At 42.1% G+C, this 17,478-nt stretch overlaps 1 protein-coding gene across 1 annotated transcript; it reads right to left on the bottom strand.

Annotated features, from left to right (window-relative positions):
• Positions 1-6,305: 6,305 nt before the first annotated feature.
• On the bottom strand, positions 6,306-12,962 carry LOC148515021 (glucose-6-phosphatase catalytic subunit 1-like). The gene is made up of 5 exons (XM_088480843.1): positions 12,704-12,962; positions 11,434-11,543; positions 9,496-9,604; positions 8,721-8,836; positions 6,306-8,068 (listed from the first exon to the last, which is right to left on the bottom strand). Exons 1-5 carry the CDS (start codon positions 12,931-12,933, stop codon positions 7,560-7,562), a joined length of 1,074 nt encoding a protein of 357 aa, XP_088336969.1. The 5' UTR covers positions 12,934-12,962; the 3' UTR covers positions 6,306-7,559.
• Between the last annotated feature and the right edge of the window lie 4,516 nt (positions 12,963-17,478).

Raw genomic sequence — 17,478 nt, 5'->3', positions numbered from 1 at the left:
GTACCCAGTATCCCTGACATGGGGGTGTGCACCTCTGCTATAGACAGAGCGCTGTAATACAAATACCTTACTTACGAAACTGCCACCACCGATGGAAACAATTTAAAGAGGCCACCGGTCCTCTATTATCCCAATAATTGCACAGGCTCAGCAACAAGATTGCCACGCAGTTAATCTGTTGCTTAACCTCTTCACAATTGCGCAGACTCGGCGTCCCAGATGACCACACAGTTCGCTGAGACCAACCCTCTGCTTCCCGTACTTAACAATATGTGTAGCGTCACTAATAATCTCTTCAAAGACGAGGTTTCGGAGCATATATGAAATAAACTAATAAAGAATACTTTATTTACACAAAAGGTCTTACAATGCTTAAAAAAGAATGTTACAGAAAACAGAATGGTTACAACGGTACATACAGCAATATAAAATAAAAATGGTAGAGGTAGACTTACGGAAAACATGCTGCGTTAGAAACACGTAGCGTTCCGCCCAGGAGGAATGGTAAGAAATGCAGAGACTGCAGGTTATACTTCAATGCGACAAATTGATCCCCCAGCTTGAACACAGAACACAGGGCTTCAATCCATTTTATCAGAAGGGTATCACACCTCAGGTGAGGTCATCACAGCCCGCTCTGATTGGTGGATGAGATGATTGGAGGTCAGGAACCTCCCAGCTAAGTTTAAATCCCTTTAAACTTATAACAGAATAAACCTAATAACTTCCCCTGTGGATGGAATACCTACAATATGGGGTATTCATCATAGTTGTCCATATTTTATCTGTTATACAAGTGTAAATATGATATGGTTGTCATAGTGCATTCCTGAGATATCTCATATCTTCAAATCTGTATGTCTCAGTGATCTGGGAATTGCACACAACCTGGATACGGAGTACAGTTATATGTATATAATTTTCCAAGCTTCCAGCTATCACTGATACATCACTTTTGTCACATAAACCATCCAAATATGACTGATCATTAATCTGCCATATCTCATCAGCCCAGGCTTGCCTACCCTCCCGATTTGGCCGGGAGCCTCCCGATTTTCGGGTGCCGCTCCCGGCCCCCCGGAAAGGCAGGCAAGCCTCCCGACCACCCCCAAGAATAAACGAAAAACCCCCGCAGCGGGGGGGCCGGTGACGCGATTCGCGTTGAATCGCGTCATCGTGGCCCCGCCCCCTGGTTCACAATGCCAAAATAATGGCATTGTGAAGAGGGGGCGGGGCTACGATGACGCGATCACGCAGCTCCACCCCGGCTCCGCCCCCAAAAGTGACATCAAGGCCGGGCACGCCCCCTGCTGTTAGCTGACAATCAGCTCCCTCCCGGAAGGAGGGAACTGATTGTCGGCAAGTATGCATCAGCCTGGTTTCTATTTGTTTTACCCCCTATGGTGCTGAATGTCTATAGATGCAGACACAAAGGCTGAGCAATACACATGCCCTGGCGACAACGTTATCATAATTGAAAGGAAACACAGATAGGCTCTAAACTAGACAAATCTGTGTTGTATTTCCTAATTTCGTTAACAGGGAACTTAGCCTGTCCCTGTTAAATACATTACCTGGGCAATACTTTAACCAAAAGGTTTCATGACTTGTAAACTTCAAAGAATAATTATCATGTGAGTCCTATGACATTTAACAATTCTTAAAATTAAGCTGTGGCTCCGAAATGTGAAATAGGCCCTTTCAGGAACATACAGAGCTAGGTGCTATTTGCATGTCAAAGGGTTAGTTTCCTATCTTTCCTGCCTACCATTAACCTTGTAACAGGACTCCCAGGATACATGACCTAATACGGACAGTCAGCTCTCCTGCCCTCACATTTAGAAAACTAGTTATTCTATGGCTTTTAATTACCAATCTGTTATGATGTGAGAACTATAATTCACACTATGTGCCATATCGCTATATTCCTCACAGAAGTGTAAAAATGTTACGCTATCACAATGCTTCCAGCTCTTCGCCAGGGTGGACTCTTATCGGAGCCCGTCTCCTGGCATGAGGGTTTTAGTAAAGTTGCGTGAATATATTCATCTTCACTTTGTGAATTTGAGCGAAAAATGTTTATCACATCCGTATGCCCCATAGTCTTTTATATTTTACATTCACATGTCCGGCTGAATTCCACAGCGCTTGTGGTATTAATATCTTTTTACTTGTATTAGTTCTCCATAGATTGCTAGAATGTTGTCTGAAGCAAGGTGATAATAAATTGCTCTTCTCCTGAGGGTTCTGACACACTCTGAACATTTTGGCAGATAACTCATTCTGGACACGTGTAGTTGTTTTGTCCTTACATGCCTCTGCAATTGTGTTTATGACATTGGCTGTGTTATCTGTGCTGCAGGAAAGTAGGTGACAGGTTAGATGCGTGCAGAAGGAGACATGTGTGAGACAGTAACATAACGTTCACAGGAATTTGTTTCTTGTTATGCTGTTCAGTACAGAACAAGTTTTTACACAGCTATAAATCGGCCGAACTTTGCATAAGAGAGAAGTACATTAAAATAAAACATTGGAAATTTTTATTCATGAATGAACTCAGTGACAAATCACTAATGTCACCTGCCTTGAAGTGGACTACCTTGCTATACTATATATCTGAATTAGTACTTTTGATTTAAAGCTGCAGTCATATTTTTTTGCGTGTTAAAGTATGACTGCCCGCTTCTGTGGCTTCATTCACATGTCTGACATGACTCCTGAAAACTTCCAGTGGTATTGTTTGGTGCATGATCTACAGTATGTCAGGTGACTCACTTGTCCTTCACAATTAATGCTGCCCTACAATATTTACATAACACTTGCCAACTTTTAACCAATGATGCCACAAGGTTAGACCCAAGTAGTAGGTATGGGGGGGGCAAGGTGCCAACAATCACATCATCACAGCTCTGCCACCTCCTCTGAAATGCCTCAATGCGTGTCACTGTGCAACCAGTGGTGTGTTGATGTAAAGAAATTACCTTTTAATTATGTACCTTTACTTAAAAATTATTATCGCCTTTTCCTAATATTGGTTCATTCAAGAGTGGGAAAGCGTAAACACAGGGGAAGATTTAACAAAGCTTGGAGAGAAAGTGGAGAAGTTGCCCATAGCAACCAATCAGCTTCTTCCTGTCATTTTATAGACTGTTAGTTAAATGACAGAAGCTGCTTTGCTACAAGCACACTTTATATCTCTCCAAGATTTGATAAATCTCCCCCACAATGTCTTATGTCATGATCCCACTGACATACTTCCCCAAATATTGACAGCTCTGATCATGTGGGACAGAGTTCTGACTTAGGGACTGTTCCCCCGCATTTGGGACAGTTAGCAGGTATACAGTAATACAACACCTTTGTGTAAGGTTTCCTGTTTATCTATTTTTATATTTTTCCCTGAAATTAGCTGTTGTGCTCTTCGGTTAACAGCTCATATGAAGTAAACCTGTCACCTACATCATTGGTGCCTAGAGGAGAGGGCTGGTAGAAAGTGGCAGGACTAGGCCTGTATGGGGGCACCCTTGCAAGGACCCCACAAGCTGCAAATGGTTGCCATTGGTGCAGCAACTGTGCTGCTTCATCAGCCTTGCACCTTGGGTGGCGAAACCACTTACACACTGCTCGCTACAGCCCCGTTACTTGCTTATAGCTTTTAACTCTTATTGCTTTCATATTATAATATATAATATCATTAGTGTTCCGTTCCTGTACCTCAAACTATGAGAGCTCTAGATTAGATGCTAGTGAATTGTCAGCATACAGTATATTCTTATAAATATTATTAGTCAGCCCAAACAATAACTGTCCCAACTGAGTGTAATGCGGCCCATACACGGTGCGATAAAGTAGCCGAACCGATGGATTGGTACGATATCGCACCGTGTATGGGCCTGATTTCATACAAAGCGCGCTCCAGTGGGGTCGTACATTGCATCGCCTGATCGCACTGCAGAACCATGTAATCGGGATGCGATGTGCGACCCCATGTATGCGGGTGAGGGAGGGGAGAGCCGGCATATCGGGCGGCCGGCCACCCGATCACACCGTGTGTGTGGACCACCCGATATGTCGGACGTCTGATCCCCCGTCGCCTCATTGCACAGTGTATGGCCGGCATAAGTGGCATGACACATTGGGCCTCATTCAGACCCACTCGCAAGCGGCTGTCCGCTCGCAAGTGGGTCGATGGTGTGCACTGCGCATGCGCACGACGGAGGGAGCTCCGTCGTGCGCATGCGCCAGACGCGACGAGCGAAGGACTTTCCTTCGCTCGTTGTGTCTGATCAAAGGGGGCGTGGTGTCGATGTTGATTGACAGCACGCCCCCTTTGGTGGGCGTGCTGGGGGCGTGCCTGCCAGACGGAGGCGTTCCCAAGGGAACGCCTACCGTCAGAAGCCGGCCCCACTGACATCACTAGTGATGTCAGTGGGAGTGATGTCAGTGGGAGTGATTTTGGCTCTGATAGAGCCAAAATCACTCCAGGGCTTGTGGTCGAAAAACCCGACCACAGGCTTCTGGTCGCACTGGCGATGGTCGCGATGGTCAAGAACATCGTGACCATCATCCTGCACGCTCGTATGTGCTGTGGGTGGTTTTATGGAGGACGGCCCTCATTCAGAGCGAGCGCTCTGCTCAGAGCGTCCGGCTCTGAATGAGGGCCTTTAACTGTTGAAGTGTCTGATACATTATTGTACATTATTGTCCCCCTTATTTTCATTATACTCTACTGAATAATGTAGTAAGAGGCAACCAGCATTTCTTAGCTCTATGTCCAATCTCTCTCTCTCTCTCTCTCTCCCCCCCCTCTCCCCCCTTATTTAACAAAGCAGAGGATAAAACTGAAAGGGCATCCTGTTACACGCATCTAAACAACATAGCCAAAATTCGACGATATCTTATGCAAGACACAGCAAAAACGCTAATACATGCACTCATTATTTCCCGCATTGACTATTGCAATAGTCTCATTATTGGTCTTCCCAAAAACAGGCTCTCCCCACTACAATCCATTTTGAATGCAGCTGCGAGGTGGTTCTTTCTCACCAAACGTTCATTGTCTGCTGATCCACTCTGTCAGTCCCTCTATTGGCTGCCGGTCTTCTACCGTATTCAATTTAAAATACTTACACTCACACATAAAGCTATTAGCCAAACCATACCAACATACATCTCTTCACTTATCTCAATATATATTCCAACCCGACATCTCCACTCTGCACAAGATCTGCGTCTCTCATCCCCACGCATTACTTGTTTCCATGCACGATTACAGGACTTTTTTCGGGCTGCACCCACCCTGTGGAATGCCCTCCCACGCACAATAAGACTTTCCACTAGTTTCCAAACATTCAAGCGTTCTCTGAAAACTCTCCTCTTCGGACAAGCTGATCAGATTCCAGAACCACCCACATAACCTTTATAGCTTCCCTATCTAACTCCCTTCTTATAATGTTACGCTATCACAATGCTTCCAGCTCTTCGCCAGGGTGGACTCTTATCGGAGCCCGTCTCCTGGCATGAGGGTTTTAGTAAAGTTGCGTGAATATATTCATCATCACTTTGTGAATTTGACCGAAAAATGTTTATCACATCCGTATGCCCCATAAAGTCTTTTATATTTTACATTCACATATCCGGCTGAATTCCACATCGCTTGTGGTATTAATATCTTTTACTTGTATTAGTTCTCCATCTATCACATCTTCTCTTTCTTCAATTTAACATCCCCCTAACCCTAGGACAACTTTCCAGTGTGATTGGATTATACAGCCCACCAAGAACATCTACAATCGGGCTGGAGCAATTTGCAATATGTAGCACCTATTCTTGTGTATCAACACCTATTTCCCTATAGATTGTAAGCTTGCGAGCAGGGCCCTCTTACCTTTATGTATGTCTTTTACGTATGTCTTTTATGTATGTATGTCTTTTACAACCCAGTAAAATGTTAATGTTGATTCAAATTGTAAAGCGCAACGGAATTTGCTGCGCTATTTAAGAAACTGTTAATAAATAATAAATAAATAAAAGGACATGTGAAGCCCTTGAAGTACATCAGGTTTCCCATAGCTGGCTAAGAATATGACAAGGAAGTCAGGAGGGAACTTTTTGTAAAATCTAGAAATTAACTTTTTGCTTTGGAGAAAATGTTTGTTATATAATTTAGTACATATTATATTTTACTTTTTGTATTTTTATTTAGTATTTTTTATATTGATGAATGACTTTACACACAATACCAGTCAGTGTAATAAAAACACCTTTTTTTACAAAACATATTTATTTTAACAGTAAGTCTAACTAGAGCAAAAATACAATACAAAAATTTTTAATATTACTGACTTTGATATGCAAATCAGGCACAGATAAATAATTATTTTCTAAAAGTACCTCTCATTTCTCTGAAGTATATTACAGAAATACTAGTTAAAGGGGAGCAACTTGATTGGTCAACAGCTGTAACTAGAAATTGGATGAAGAATATAGATTAATACTGCATAGGTACTTAGCACCTTTTTTAAAAGAGGCAGTCCGTTGTATTTTTAACCACTCATATTGCTACAGATAAATATATAATATTGAGATATTTCTCATATACAAAATAATGTATGCCTTAGTGCTTAAGTATGGTGGGAAATAAATCCCTCCATGAAATTCAATAAAACATGTAAGTGTACACCTTGTCCAAATGTTAACCTGGACCATCCCTATGGCAGAGTCCACACATTTATTACACATGTTCACTAATCCGCTAAAATTCCCAGCCCAAGCTTAATTTAGGGCCTGATTCAGAGCTGAACGCTAATGCCACTGCAGCAGTGAATTTGTACGGACGGCTGTGCTAAAATATGCAAATGTCACAGCCACCTGGGTATGTCTGGAGACGCCCACAGACAGCTTTGCAATCCAAGCACCTGCGTACAAAGATGCAACATCCATCACAGATCAGTCGATAATTGGCTTTCTGAGTAACCCTATGATCAAGCAGAATGGCCGTGGGAACTGAGACGTCAGAGCCGTTTTAACTGCGTAGGGCATCGCAGTTGCAGGCTGAGATACTCCCTAGAAACGGTTGTGACACACCTGCATTTGAGTCACCTTTGCCACGCTTTGAGTATACCTTTGCCACCCACAAACGTCCCTGCCTGTCATTTAGTTTGCAAATCCTCACTGCGAGCAACATCGGAAATGAAACTTGACTGATGTGCAGTGCTGCTCAGACATATAGGTAGATAACTGATAATCTCACAACTGCATGAACATCAACATTGCGTGCATCTCTGTATCAGGCCCTTAGTTCTTACTAAGGCTATGGTACAAGTGGTACATTTTCCTTTACTTGTTTTGTCCATTCATTCAAGTGACCATCTTACATGGTATACAGTTTCCAAGTAACATAGTTTAGTAAGTAATCACTTGCAAAATATTATTTAACTGTCGCCTCCATAAAGATGACTTTACTGCAGATTTCAACCCATTTGGTAAGTTGTCCTTGGTCTGAATGTCCACACCCTGCTACAGGTAACATGAAGTATAAAAAGACAGGTGATGGCAGCTCATAGAACCTTCTCTTTCTTATTGGTAATATGGGAAACACAGTATGGAACAATTCCTACACAGGCCAGGGGAACAGCAGCACTTTTGCAGAATGAGAGGATATAGAAGACCATTTCAACTTTGGTAGGTGGCTTGAAACTGTCAAAAACATGGAGGACAAACAAAGATGTCGCTATGCAGCAGATGCGGAATGTGAACTGATTGGAAAACTTTGTCTGGCAGCTTTCTTTGTACATCTGGGAGTTGAGGGCCAGGCCTAAACCAAAGAAGATGCCAAGGTTCCTTATAAGTCCAGCGAAAGGGGTTGTGTCAATGTGGATCCATTCAGGTTGAGCACACCATGTCTTGGCCTTCTCTAGGGTCCACAGGAGGTCCACACCAACGGCTTTCAGGATCAGGTAGAAGCCCAAAGCAAATGAGAAGAGGAAGAGTGTTGTATACACATATCTCTTCAGATTCACCTTGTAGATGGACTGGACTTTGCCAAAGAATTCTGCTACCACCATTCCTGCAACAATAATTGACAGTACATTTAACAATCAACATGCTGTTTCTGTTTGCTATGTTTGTAAGCAAAGCTCTTCCCAAATGGAAATGTATAAAACACTACTTTTACCACGTTTATCCCCCAGCTTAATGAAATTTTATTGACAGTTTACTAGAACAGTACATTATAAACTAATTTTCACAATCCAGCCATTTAATGTGATGCCTAGCACTTAGAATCATACAAGAACAAGTCTCACAAATTGCAGTAAAAGCAATGTATTGTAATGCATTTGCTGGCACTTATATTTTATTGAGTTTTAAAAATGTGCTAATGTTGATCTAACTTAGGGGAATGGGGTTACCAGACACTGTCCTTGGAGGATAATGCTACATGCAGTGCTGGATTAACCAACCTATATACCGCACAAGCACCTGGACTCTTGCCCAAAGAACATTTTCCAATCTGTTCCATCTGGGTTACCTGCCATCTCTAGCATCAGACATTTCACCAAAATCTCTCAACTTGTGTATACAGTTGGTTCCACAAACATTGTAATTCAGCCCTAACTTGGCATTACTTATGCTGCAACGATTAATCATATCAATAACTTGATGTTTTTTTTGCCATAGACAAGAGGATGTTTTTGTTTTTTTGGCCAGGAGCAACTTACCTGATATTACTCCACATACAACTTGATGGGGAAAGTGAGCGGCAAGGTAGACACGTGAAAGGCACACACACACCTGGACCAGCCAGAAACCAGTCCACAGAAAAGCTTGGAAGCACCTATAGGAGAGAGGTAAGAGAGAGGTTAGACATATTGGACCTGATGCAGATTTGTACGCTGTAAGCATATTTGGATTCAGCAGTGATGCGAAAATATGGTCATACCTCAGGAGGCATCTTAAGTCAGCCACTGCTGGCAGTGCAGATCCGAGTGCTGCGTCCGGAGATGCAGCATCGGATCACCACCACGGCAGCTGGAACTCCTATGCCAGGGCCAGGAAATCTGCATCGTAAGACGCAGACCTTGCCTCGGCACGCCTGGAAAACGGGTGATATGCGCCTGTTTTGTAAAACGGTCCCCTTCGCTGCCCTGTCCCCAAACGGCCACAGCATGTAAATCAAGCTGCGGCTTAGGGGTCACTGGAAGCAAACTCGCAGACACTGATCAGCACATGCGCAGTACAGATCCTGTGCATGCGCTGATAAGTAACAGAGATGTACGCAAACCATCGGGTTTGCGCACATCTCTGAATCAGGCCCTTTAGAGTGCAATAATACTGTATTATACACCTGTGGCTAAGGCTGGTGCCCTCAAGTATGGTTGGTGGGGAATAGCGTGGATTTAAAAAATTTGGCTCCTACACCTGTCAGTGCACAATATTCTCTATATCCAAAAAGGAAACGTGGAATTCTATTGATGTAGTCTTCAGATTATTCACCTGTTCTTGAAAGTGATTGGAGACTTCTTGCTTAGGAGAATTGTGAGAAGTGAGGTCACCATAATATAGTATACCCCAGCTGATCCCATGGCGTGGCCAGATGGACTTCCTATGGGCAGACAGAATAAAATATATTAATCACATGTTCTTATAAACATACTATAGCCTAATTATGTGCTGAATTATTTATTGAAATTGTCTTGGTTACTATTCTATGTTTACTTATACTAGGAAAGTGCCAAATTGTATGCATCTACTACATATTGTATTGCTATAAGATCTAATTCCTATGATGCTGCTTTAGGTTTGAAACGTTAATTTTATTTTTACCACAATTTGTCAAAGTCGTTTTTCAGGATAATGCCTTAAGGAAATACCATTTAGATATAATCTCAAATCAATATTGTCTTAAGAGATTTTTATTTTTTATTTTAAATATTTTTGTTTTTGAGTACATTTCTAACCACTTATCAAAAGTTTATTATTTCTCCACTTAGTATCTTTAATATGGAGTTTCGTGCTGACACCAATTGCCGTAGATGCGGGCAGCCAGAGGCAGCGTTCTGGCACCTCCTTTGGGAGTGTCGGGACGTGCAATACTTCTGAATTCAAGTGTGGGATTGTGTCCGTACTACTTTGCCTGCATTATCTGCCTTAGAACCACTCATATGTCTGTTTGGTTTTTCCCTCGAGGAATCGTTCAATGTTTTTACACACAAATATATTTTTCATTTGTTGTCTTTAGCTAATGTTATTATAGCAAGGAAGTGGCTAGGGGCTGATTCACCGGTTTTTATGGATTGGGTCTCATTAGTTAATGAAACTGTCAACCATGAGAGATACCTGTATACGGCTAGGGGGGCTTTACCCAAATTCCATAAAGTGTGGTCTCTATGGTACACCTCTCACTATGGTCGTAGAAATAGAGTCCTTTCATCACTTGAAGTCATGTAATTTTTGGGGGGGTTTGCCTGTGCATTTTGGGGGGGTTTGCCTGTACACTATCTGTTTTATTTACTTATATATATATATATATATATATATATATATATATAGTTTGTTTTCAACTGTTACACCTCGGTGAATTTTTGCTCATTTACCACATTTTCACTGTGCTTTTTGCATATTTTTCCTACAAGGATTCTTTTGTATTGTCTAATTTGTCTATGACTGTTTTTTCGCTGTATTTTTTGATCTGTAACAATTGTATTCTTTTTATTTTTTTGCTTTATTGAAAATCAATAAAATATATATGATTCAAAAAAGTTTATTATTTCTGATTACCTAAAATTATTGAACAATAATAGGTTTTTAAACATATATTTTATATTTCAGATTTTTTGAATATTTAAAGCATTTTTATGGGTCTGTTTATGTAGACCCTATGCTGCTGTGCAAACTGTAAATCTATATCACTGCTTTCCGCAGCAATACAGATTTGCAGCCGGCGAGGAGTTTCTGCTGGTCATGCATGCATGCTAAGCTGTGACCCCAGGGGGAGAGTATAGGGTAACACCATATCAAGATGCTTGCTAAATTGTGGTATGTTTGTCCTCATAGACATACGGTGTTAACCTGTTGTTAAATTGAGAGAAGCCTTTCTCCAGTGAAAACACCACAGAAAGGGCTTTTCTCAGTTTAATAAATAGACCTCTTTCTCTCATTATTGTATTATAATATGGCTTTAGGTATCAGTTTGTTTGCAATGTATATATAATTAAAACTGATATTGAATACAGAACATTACATAAGTAAAATAGTCTATTTTGAAATATATTTCTCAACTGATAGGTCATGCAAATGTTATTGTGTATAACGAGGTGTAATTGAAAGCTCACATACTAGGTAATACTATAAATTACTAGCATTAATTTCTACAATCTGTGATACAAATAACACATTGAAACTGTATTATGGAAATAAGAAGTAATTTCTCACCTGGACCGGTCTCACATGTAACAGGAAACTGCTGTATGATTGGGGCAGACATGTTGCCATAATAATCTGTGTCGTGGACCCACCAATATGGCCTCTGGCCAAATAGAATCCTAAAAGTAAAGACATAGTCTATGAGATGCAAAAAATGACTATTGGACATGCTAAGACAACCATGACATCTTAACATTAATCTGTAAATATGTGAGGATATATTGGATGTTTAGAAAAACTGCTTCCAATGAAAAATAAACTGTAAGTAATCCATGCCTCCCAAGTTTTCGATCTATGGAATCGGACAAATGTGCGCACATGAGAAGAATGCAGCCTTCACAGGAGACAAAACACCTAAAAACACCTTTTAAATGCTGCACCCGACTTAGGCATGGGATATGCCTCCTAACCCCCCAAACCTCCCAGGATAAAGCCCGGACCGTAAATTGCTACAATTAGGAGGTACGCCAATCAGATTCTGATTGTATTTCTTTTTCAGTGGATTAGAACATTGGTTGCAGTTACTTGTATTCTATAAATGCTTGCCAATAGTTATTCAAACTATCCTGCGTTATAAAATAGATGGATTTGATTTGGGATCTTATCCAGCTTGTGTGACATGATGTCTTAAGAAAATATATCTAGAAATATCTGCAAATACTTACAGTATACAAAAATAAAAATAAATGTATGCATTTGTGAATATGAAGTTTAACACACAAAGAAAGTAAAAACAAAGAAAATTGCATTCAAGTACTTATATGTATTTTTATTTGCTCACTACTGTATCTATCTATACACTAGACTACCTCCTCACAGACATATATATATATATATATATATATATATATATATATATATATGTGTGTATATATATTAGAATAACTTGTTGGTAACAAGAATGAGTAGCTGGTTGTTGATTACTCATAAAAGGTTTGATAACTAAGATGCCAGCACAACCGATGTAATATTATTATTATTATTATTATTATTATTATTAATAATAATAATAATAATAATAATAAAAATGAAAAACAAAATAATGAATAGAAGGTTTAATAAATCAGTTCCATAATACATAACACATAAAATGCTTAATAGAATAGGAACAGAAAAAGCAGTAATCTCTACTCCTCTCTTTTTCCAGTTCACTATGAGTTGAACTACTTATTATGATTGTGCCTTGTGTCTGTATGTTAATGATGTCTCTGTCTATCTGCAGTGTGTATTTATATATATATATATATATATATATACATATACTCGCACACATACTCACCACTTGAAGACGAGGTTAAGCCAGTCCCCGATTACAGCCACCCAGATAAGTTTGATGCCCACTGACTCGCAGAGATGGAACCAGATGGGGAAGAAGATGTAGAAGGTATTTCTGAGATCAGCAGCAAATGAGATGAATATGAACCAGTCTTGGGAACTCTTGTAGTTCATCTGGAGGTATTGGACCATTTGGACTCCTGAGTCGTGAAGAGCATCCATTGCGTTCTCCATGTCTTTGTCTCTTGTGCTCTATGACAGTTGTTTACTTGCTTTGAGCCTCTTGATCTAGTGTCTGGTTCTCTGCAGCTGCCTATTATATTGTCTGCAGTTCAAGTCAGTCACTCTGATCTTTGACCCACATGAGCATCCCTGTAACAACATATTGTTGACAAAATTACATGGATGACGCAGGTAGGAATAAGGGGAAAGAACAGTGTTGACCAGTGTCATGTTACAGTGAAATGATGGAGAAACGGTGAAAATAACTTTGTTGACAATACAAAGGGCAGAGTCCTTTCTATGAAAAGCACGTCAGAATGCAAGGTTGTAGGGAATATAGAAAATGATTAGCTAAGCACTCTGTAGGATACCTTTGTTTTAGTCAGTTTGCTTTTCAAATTAAAAGTTCATGTACCTGCCAATAATAGATATGTCTGTTATTGTAAAGGTTGGGTAGAATATATCACACTAAATAGAGTGCTATGGCACAGCATGTTCTTTTTAAATTAACTGAAAAAAGAATAAAATTAGCAAAAAAGCCTGGATCATCTATTTAGTCCCCACAACTCACTGCAATAAGTTTTGCTCTGTCAGCATACAGTGCATCTGGAAAGTATTCACAGCGCTTCACTTTTCCCACATATTTTTATGTTACAGCCTTATTCCAAAATGGAATAAATTAATTTTTGTCCTCAAAATTCTACACGCAATACCCCATAATGACAATGTGTAAACAGTTTTTTTTAGATTTTTGCAAATTTAATAAAAAAAAAAAAAAGAAAAGAAATCACATGTACATACGTATTTACAGCCTTTGCATTGAAGCTTAAAATTGATCTCAGGTGCATCCTGTTTTCACTGATCATCCTTGAGATGTTCCTACAGCTTAATTGGAGTCAACCAGTGGTAAATTCAGTTGTTTGGACATGATTTTGAAAGGCATACACCTGTCTATATTAGGGGTGTGCACCGGCCACTTTTCGTGTTTTGTGTTTTGGTTTTGGATCTGGATCTTTCTTCGTGTTTTGGATCTGGATTGGTTTTGCCAAAACCACCCTTCCGTGTTTTGGGTTCTGGGTTTTGTGTTTTGGATCTGTATTTTTTTGAAAAAAAGCATAAAAACAGCTAAAATCACAGAATTTGTAGGTTTTTCTGCTCCTATGCTATTATTAACCTCAATAACCTTAATTTCCACTCATTTCCAGTCTATTCTGAACACATCACACCTCACAATAGTGTTTTTATGTCCAAAAGGTTGCACCGAGGTAGCTGGATGACTATGCTAAGCGACACGAGTGGGTGGCACAAACACGTGACCCATCTAGGAGTGACACTGCAGTGGCAGACAGGATGGCAGTTAGAAAAACTAGGCCCCAAACTGTACATAATGCAAAGAAAAAAAAGAGGTGCAAGATGGAATTGTCCTTGGGCCCTCCCACCCACCCTTATGTTGTATAAACAGGACATGCACACTTTAACAAATCAATCATTTCAGCGCCAGGGTCTGCCACACAACTGTGGCTGAAATGATTGGTTCGTTTGGGCCCCCACAAAACAAGCTGGCAATTAATGTGTCCCTGCACAAACTGGCTCTACGGAGGCAAGATGTCATCCTCATCCTCCTCATCCACCGATTCCTCACCCTCTTCAGTGTGTACATCCTCATCCTCACAAAGTATTAACTCGTCCCCACTTGAATCCACCACCACAGGTCCCTCTGTACCTTCTGGAGGCTGGTCTCCCTGGAAGAGCTGATAATTCATTTTGATGAACATCATCTTCTCCACATTCTGTGGAAGCAACCTCCTACGCCTTTCGCTGACAAGGTTCCCGGCTGCACTAAACACTCTTTCGGAGTACACACTGGAGGGGGGGCAACTCAGGTAAAATAGAGCCAGTTTGTACAGGGGCCTCCAAATTACCTCTTTTTCCTGCCAGTACAGGTATGGACTGTCTCACATGCCTACTTGGATGCTGTCACCGATGTAATCCTCCACCATTCTGTCAATGGTGACAGTATCATATGCAGTGACAGTAGACATGTCAGAAATTGTTGCCAGGTCCTTCAGTCCGGACCAGATGTCCAAACTTGGTCCTGCCTGCCCTGCATCACCGCCAGCGGGTTGCTTAGGATACCTAAGTTTTTTCCTGGCAGCCCCAGTTGCGGGAGAAAATGAAGAAGGAGCCGTTGACGTGTCACGTTCCGCTTCAGCTGACAGTGTGTTCACCAGCAGGTCTTTGCACCTCTGCAGGCTTGTGTCGGCCGGAAAGAGAGACACCACATAGGCTTTAAACCTAGGATCGAGCACGGTGGCCAAAATGTAGTGGTCTGATTTCAACAGATTGACCACCCTGGAATCCTGGCAAAGCGAATGAAGGGCTTCATCCACAAGTCCCACATGCCGAGCGGAATCGCTCCGTCTTAGCTCCTCCTTCACTTTCTCCAGCTGCTTCTGCAAAAGCCTGATGAGGGGAATGACCTGACTCAAGCTGGCAGTGTCTGAACTGACTTCACGTGTGGCAAGTTCGAAGGGCTGGAGAACCTTGCACAACACGGAAATCATTCTCCACTGCGCTTGAGTCAGGTGCATACCCCCTCCTTTGCCTATGTCATAGGTGGATGTATAGGCTTGTATGGCCTTTTGCTGCTCCTCCATCCTCTGAAGCATATAGAGGGTTGAGTTCCACCGCGTCACAACCTCTTGCTTCAGGTGATGGCGGGGCAGGTTCAAGAGTGTTTGCTGGCGCTCCAGTCTTCGGCACGCAGTCGCTGAATGGCGAAAGTGGCCAGAAATTTTTCGGGCTACCCAAAGCGTCTCCTGCACGCCCCTGTCGCTTTTCAGAAAATTCTGCACCACCAAGTTTATTGTGTGAGCAAAACATGGGACGTGCTGGAATTTGCCCAGATGTAATGCCCGCACAATATTGGTGGCGTTGTCAGATATCACAAATCCCCAGGAGAGTCTAAGTGGGGTAAGCCACTGGGCGATGATTTCCCTCAGTTTCTCTAAGAGGTTGTCGGCGGTGTGCCTCTTACTGAAACCGGTGATACACAGCGTAGCCTGCCTTGTAACGAGCTGGCGTTTCTGAGATGCTGCTACTGGTGACGCTGCTGCTGTTGCTGCGTAAGGTGATACAACTACCCAGTGGGCTGTCACAGTCATATAGTCCTTAGTCTGCCCTGTTCCACTTGTCCACATGTCCGTGGTTAAGTGGACATTGTGTACAACGGCATTTTTCAGGACACTGAGGACACTTTTTCTGACGTTTCTGTGCAGTCTCGGTATCGCCTGCCTAGTGAAGTGGAATCTAGACGGGATTTGGAACCGGGGACACACTACCTCCATCAATTGTCTAAATCCCACTGCACTAATGGCGGATACCGGACGCACGTCTAACACCAACATAGCAGTCAAGGCCTCAGTTATACGTTTTGCTTCAGGATGACTGCTGTCGTACTTCATCCTCCTCGCTAAGGACTGTTGGAGGGTCAATTGTTTAGTAAAAGTAGTGGTGTTCCTACTTCCTCTCTGGGATGATGAACGACTCCCAGCAGCAGCAACAGCAGCAGCGGCAGCAGTAGGCGTAGCAATGCAGGATCCTCCGGAGGAATCCCGGATAGGAGAGTCAGTCATGCCAGTGACATGGCCTGCAGGACTACTTCCGATCCTGACTAAGGAGGAAATTGACGAGGAGGGAGTTGACGGTGTGGTTTGCAGGCGCTTGGATACAACAGGACAACGGGATTTAGGTGTCCCTGGACTGCTTACGGTCTTAGCCAAAGTTTCTGAACTTGACAGTAACTTTTTATGAACGCGCTGCAGGTGCCGTATAAGGGAGGATGTTCCTAGGTGGCTGACGTCCCTACCCCTACTTATTTCACCTTTACATATGGTACATATGGCAAGACAGTTGTTGTCCGGATTTGGATAGAAATATTGCCAGACCAAAGAGGTGGAATGTTTGGTCTTCTGCCCAGGCATGACCGTGATGGGCTTTTTCATCCCACGGACAACAACTGTCTCCCCCGGAGCCTGATTTAAACAAACCACATCACCATCAGAATCCTCCTCGCCAACTTCCTCCTCAGCGCCAGCTACACCAGTATCCTCATCCTGTTGTACTTCAACAGTGACATCTTCAATTTGCATATCAGCAAGTGGACTGTGGGTGCTCCTTTCAGCACTTGCAGGGGGCGTGCAAATGGTGGAAAGAGCCACCTCTTCCAGTCCAGTGCTGGGAAGGTCAGGCATCGCAACCACCACCACACTTGGACTCTCCTTGGGGATTTGTGATATCTTCTTAGAAAGCACAGTTCTTCGCTGTGCTTTTGCCAGCTTAACTCTTTTGATTTTTTTAGTGGGAGGAGGGCTTCCATCGTCATGTGAAGCTGAACCACTAGTCATGAAGATACTAGGGATCGACCTTAGCCGTTCCTTGCCACTCCGTGTCGTAAATGGCATATTGGCAAGTTTACGTTTCTCTTCAGCTGATTTAAATGTCTTTTTCAAGGTCATTTTCCTGAACTTTGCCATTTGGGATTGTATGTGCCCTCTA

The sequence above is a fragment of the Taudactylus pleione genome, unplaced genomic scaffold, assembly GCF_031769625.1.
Source record: "Taudactylus pleione unplaced genomic scaffold, aTauple2 ptg000256l, whole genome shotgun sequence".
NCBI classification, from domain to species: domain Eukaryota; kingdom Metazoa; phylum Chordata; class Amphibia; order Anura; family Myobatrachidae; genus Taudactylus; species Taudactylus pleione.
Note: the sequence above shows the minus strand (reverse complement) of the source record. Positions and strands in the feature narration are given on the sequence as shown.

Bases quoted from the DNA above. Each gene is read 5' to 3' on its own strand.
- LOC148515021 (XM_088480843.1), bottom strand. From the start codon at position 12,933: ATGGAGAACGCAATGGATGCTCTTCACGACTCAGGAGTCCAAATGGTC. The intron at 9,605-11,433 runs GTGAGAAATTAC...GTCTGCCCATAG, and splicing joins TACATGTGAGACCGGTCCAG to GAAGTCCATCTGGCCACGCC. The intron at 8,837-9,495 runs GTGAATAATCTG...TCTCTCCTATAG, and splicing joins CCAATCACTTTCAAGAACAG to GTGCTTCCAAGCTTTTCTGT.